A 4949-nucleotide genomic window follows, 5' to 3' on the forward strand; every position below is an offset into this window, starting at 1 on the left:
CGTCTACATGAACGCAGAGTCTACTGACTGGAGGTGTCTGGGGCAAACTTCCTTACAAGCCTGTAAATTGTGAGTGGTGGCAACAAAGATATTAGTGTATGCGTGTTGTTGTATATTGGCCGCTACTTGTGTCTGGGTTTGTGTCCTTTGGGGTTCTTGCACTGTTTGGCAAGCTTGCTGGTCATGTTTTAGGGAACGTGGTGTTCTTGTGATAATTTGCCAGCGTGCTTGTCGATTTCCAAGGATGTTCTCTGGACGGTGATACCTCATGCATAATTAAGCCCGACTCTTCCCTGTACCCATGGTCCAAGACATCCACAATCTAAAAACCAGCATATCAGTTATCAGGATGAAATTATGAGTTGAGCACCTTTTAGCTTTTAGGAAGGTAACTGCATTACAGTAGGAGTTATGGAAAAAGAATTATACTTATTTCATATGCTCATCATCTCCATTTAGTGACCATCATGTGGTATTGTATTACATTATACTCATGCTGAAAAGTAAATATACTAAAAATGGTCCCTTTTATCTCTATTGGCACAGAATAAATGCTCACAGGGATTTGCAGGGTGAATAGCTCTGTGAATTGTTTATAAATAGACCCCTTAGACATGAACACAGCAGTTTCCATTGTTCTGAGTAACATAGTTTTATTTATTTTTAGATATATGATTTTACAACTACAAGGTGTGCAGTGGCAATTGTCCTTCTCCAGACAGCTAGGAAAACATAGACATGACACAGTTTTGGAGGTCTTGAGGATATGTTCCCTATAGACATGACATTTAATAATTAACTTTAAGTATTCCTTCAACGCTGTACTTCTGAGGTTTACTAGCAGATATCATACTCCTCAGGTGCAGGCTCCCCGTAGACCTCCACCTCACACAGGTGCAGGTATTCACTGTGCCCCGGGATCACCGCGCTGATGTATCGACCCTCCATCCCATTACAGCAGAAAGTTGTGGTGGCATTTTTATAGTTGGTGATCGTACCGCACCTGCCACAGACAAGAAAAGACCAACACAATGATACAGAAAATGGAACCCGCTGACTTGGGTAGAGATTCACAAAATGTGCCCATAGAAAACATACACTGCTATGCGGCTAGACAACAGAGATGAGCGGAGTGACTTCGGGGAAACTTACTACTAATATCATTGTTCAACCGTACCTTTTTAACCACGCCCCTCAGAGTAAGACAAAGCCACTACTTACCACTACTGATAAGCAAACTGGCCTGGATTCAGTTCACATAGATGTTCTCTGAATCCAGCCAGAAATCCAGGTTTGGCAAACATCCAAGCAAACAAAAGCCAGGGCAGTCTGTGTACTATCATAATTGGTTACTAGCAACTAGTCCATACTGGACCCTAACAATTAATGATGCTATGGGGCTGCCTGTGTACTAGCAACCAGCATCATTGGTTGCTAAGATGCTGGCAGCTCTATAGCATCATTCCACTGCATCCTAGCAACCATTCATGCCATGTGGTTCAGCCACCAGTCAACCAATGACACTGGGCAGGTGTCACAGCATCATCGGTTGCTAGGACACAGACAAAAGTTTGGTGGGCGGGGTACTAGCTGGGCAAACAATTTGTCAAATTGCCAACAGCTTGGATTCAGGGTTGAGCTCATGTTCGACCAGAAGCTTATTTCTATTCACCACAGTGCATGGCGCTTGATGGTGGGCTCTCACTCTCACTTTGTCTGGTTGGCCCCGGGTACCCCAGTCTAATTTTATATTTAATAACGCCTTTGTTATCAGAGTCTTGCCCTGTGGGTAAAATCCAGTCGTATAGTGTTGTCTCTTTTTTTGGGTTCAAGGTGGATCTTAGGGCTATCACATTTAGGAACTATGCTGACCAGCTTTTGTTCACATCAGATGAGTTTTGTATTCTGAAACAGGTCTATGGAAAAACAGGTCAAATGCAGATCAAAGGGAAGTCAAATGCAGGTCAGAAGAAGGGTAACTGTAAGTCAAAAGTAGGTCAACTGCAGGTCAGAAGGATGTCAACTACAGGTCATAAGTAGGTCAACTGCAGGTCACATCCACCTGTCAATGAATTCTGAGTATTTTATATGAATATAGAATTTGGGGATAAATATGGAGCAGAGGCAATACTACACCCAAGGGAAAAATGTATAGTAATAGTATGTCCTGGCCCTGATGTACTCACACTGGGTTGTGATTGTTTGGGGAATCTCCAAATCGGAGCTCAAGACCCTGCATCCGATACAAAGCGTTGTCCGTCCTGCCATAGACCACAACCATGTTCACTTTGTATTTCTGCATCAGGTCCAGTCTCCACCAGGGTTCCCAGTCATCATATGTGTGGCTACAGAAACCATGATCCATGATTTGATCTGTCACACCATCAATGGCCTTGGTAGCATTAAAATTGGTTGAAGTCCCATAATCAGAACTCTGCGAGGCTTTCCCAGTTCCAGCGATATTGATTGCTGAAGAAAGAAACACAAAACACACTCCATGATTATACATATGCAGGGTTATTCACAAAAGGGTGAAGGGTTTGGAGAAGTCAGGAGAAGTGAACAATCTAGGACAACATAGCTGATTTGGAAGAATTCTCCAAATTCAGCTCACTTTCCAGTTCAGCTATGTTGTCCTAGATTGTTCACTTCTCCTGCCTCCTCCAAACTCTTCACCCTTCTGTGAATAACCCTGATAATGTTCTTCCATTGTTCTAAAGACGTCTTCATCAGGAAATAGACTGTAAGCTGCAACGTTGTCACTAATTTGCTGGAACATTCTGTAATGTAATGAATTGCTGATGTCATTCTGTGATGTCGTTATATAATAACTAATACTAATATTAATCGCTAAAACTCCATCTATACCCAGAACTTCTTTCAGGTTTTACTGTTATCCAGAGCTACCGTACATTAGAGAGATTTCCCCTCACTTCCTTTTCTAGGCACAAACGTTTTACCAGACAGGAAGTGAAGGATAATCTGCCACATGAGCACAGATTACAAGAAATGCTGACAGATGTTCTAGTATTCCCCTATTTAAACCTTAAAAATATTTCTTCTGAGTTCCTGCTATACTCACCACACACGTTACAATATGATTGTACAATCTCCTTTCGCTCTAACAAAAACTATCCAATACAAGGGCCTGTCTGATTGGACACAAATTGATTGGTTAGGTTAGATATGTCCTCATATTGCATTGGCTGTTCACTTTGTAATTAACACTTTGCTTAGTGAATGAGGTGAAAATTCACTTTGCAAAAAATACCCAATCAAGAAAAGCAGTATTTTTGCTTGTACCTGATTGGATGATGGAAGTCAGCAAATCTTCACATCATTCACTAAGCTGTGAGAAAATTTGCTTGTATAGTGATCAGCCTATTTGGCTTTAGTAATCCAACTCTATTTTGTTAACTGATTATCATCTAATAAATGATAAGATGGAATATAGAGCTCCCTACTGGGATTTCTAATATAGGGATCGTCATTTAATTGTGACACTTCTGATTTGGTAACTTCCTGTGACTCTACAATGAATGACGGCCTCCATTATATTATAAATGTACCAACAGCGGCGCTCACCTAAAAACTGGACTAACTCCAAAGTTTCTACACAGAGTCCTTTCTAATCTCTCAGCAGCAGAAAATATCAGGAGTAGGGATGAGCTCAGGTTTGGACCGAACCCAATCAACGAGTAGTTAGATGATTGGTTCTCTATTTTCTGATTTGACAGAAATTTGTTTGAATTACTTCTTACAAATACAATGATTGTACACACCCCGGGTAATCCTTGTTTGCTACACGTCCATCAGGCAGGTTACAAAGGATTCACTCTCAGACTAATAGATTGCGGAATTGGTTTTCTACAGTTTATTGAATCATTGATTATTTATCCGATGGATCATTAAGGGGTGGTGTAGAGTTGAATGATCATAGTTGGTGGTGTAGAGTTGAGTGATCATAGGGGGTGGTGTAGAGTTGAGTGATCATAGGGGGAGGTGTAGAGTTGAGTGATCATAGGGGGAGGTGTAGAGTTGAATTATCATAGGGGGGGTGTAGAGTTGAAATATCATAGGGGGTGGTGGTGTAGAGTTGAATTATCATAGGGAGGGGTGTAGAGTTGAAATATCATAGGGGGTGGTGGTGTAGAGTTGAATTATCATAGGGAGGGGTGTAGAGTTGAAATATCATAGGGGGTGGTGGTGTAGAGTTGAATTATCATAGGGAGGGGTGTAGAGTTGAAATATCATAGGGGGTGGTGGTGTAGAGTTGAATTATCATAGGGAGGGGTGTAGAGTTGAAATATCATAGGGGGTGGTGGTGTAGAGTTGAATTATCATAGGGAGGGGTGTAGAGTTGAAATATCATAGGGGGTGGTGGTGTAGAGTTGAATTATCATAGGGAGGGGTGTAGAGTTGAAATATCATAGGGGGTGGTGGTGTAGAGTTGAATTATCATAGGGAGGGGTGTAGAGTTGAAATATCATAGGGGGTGGTGGTGTAGAGTTGAATTATCATAGGGAGGGGTGTAGAGTTGAAATATCATAGGGGGTGGTGGTGTAGAGTTGAATTATCATAGGGAGGGGTGTAGAGTTGAAATATCATAGGGGGTGGTGGTGTAGAGTTGAATTATCATAGGGAGGGGTGTAGAGTTGAAATATCATAGGGGGTGGTGGTGTAGAGTTGAATTATCATAGGGAGGGGTGTAGAGTTGAAATATCATAGGGGGTGGTGGTGTAGAGTTGAATTATCATAGGGAGGGGTGTAGAGTTGAAATATCATAGGGGGTGGTGGTGTAGAGTTGAATTATCATAGGGAGGGGTGTAGAGTTGAAATATCATAGGGGGTGGTGGTGTAGAGTTGAATTATCATAGGGAGGGGTGTAGAGTTGAAATATCATAGGGGGTGGTGGTGTAGAGTTGAATTATCATAGGGAGGGGTGTAGA

At 41.8% G+C, this 4949-nt stretch overlaps 1 protein-coding gene across 1 annotated transcript; it reads right to left on the reverse strand.

The window, feature by feature from the left end:
* Positions 1–837: 837 nt before the first annotated feature.
* Positions 838–2365, reverse strand: LOC108803472 (fucolectin-6-like). The gene is made up of 2 exons (XM_018575314.1): positions 2187–2365; positions 838–1003 (listed from the first exon to the last, which is right to left on the reverse strand). The coding sequence occupies exons 1-2, from the start codon at positions 2363–2365 to the stop codon at positions 838–840; spliced, it is 345 nt and encodes a 114-aa protein (XP_018430816.1).
* Positions 2366–4949: the final 2584 nt, after the last annotated feature.

This window comes from Nanorana parkeri, unplaced genomic scaffold (genome assembly GCF_000935625.1).
Source record: "Nanorana parkeri isolate BGI_ZX_2015 unplaced genomic scaffold, ASM93562v1 scaffold3781, whole genome shotgun sequence".
In the NCBI taxonomy this organism is placed as follows: Eukaryota; Metazoa; Chordata; class Amphibia; order Anura; family Dicroglossidae; genus Nanorana; species Nanorana parkeri.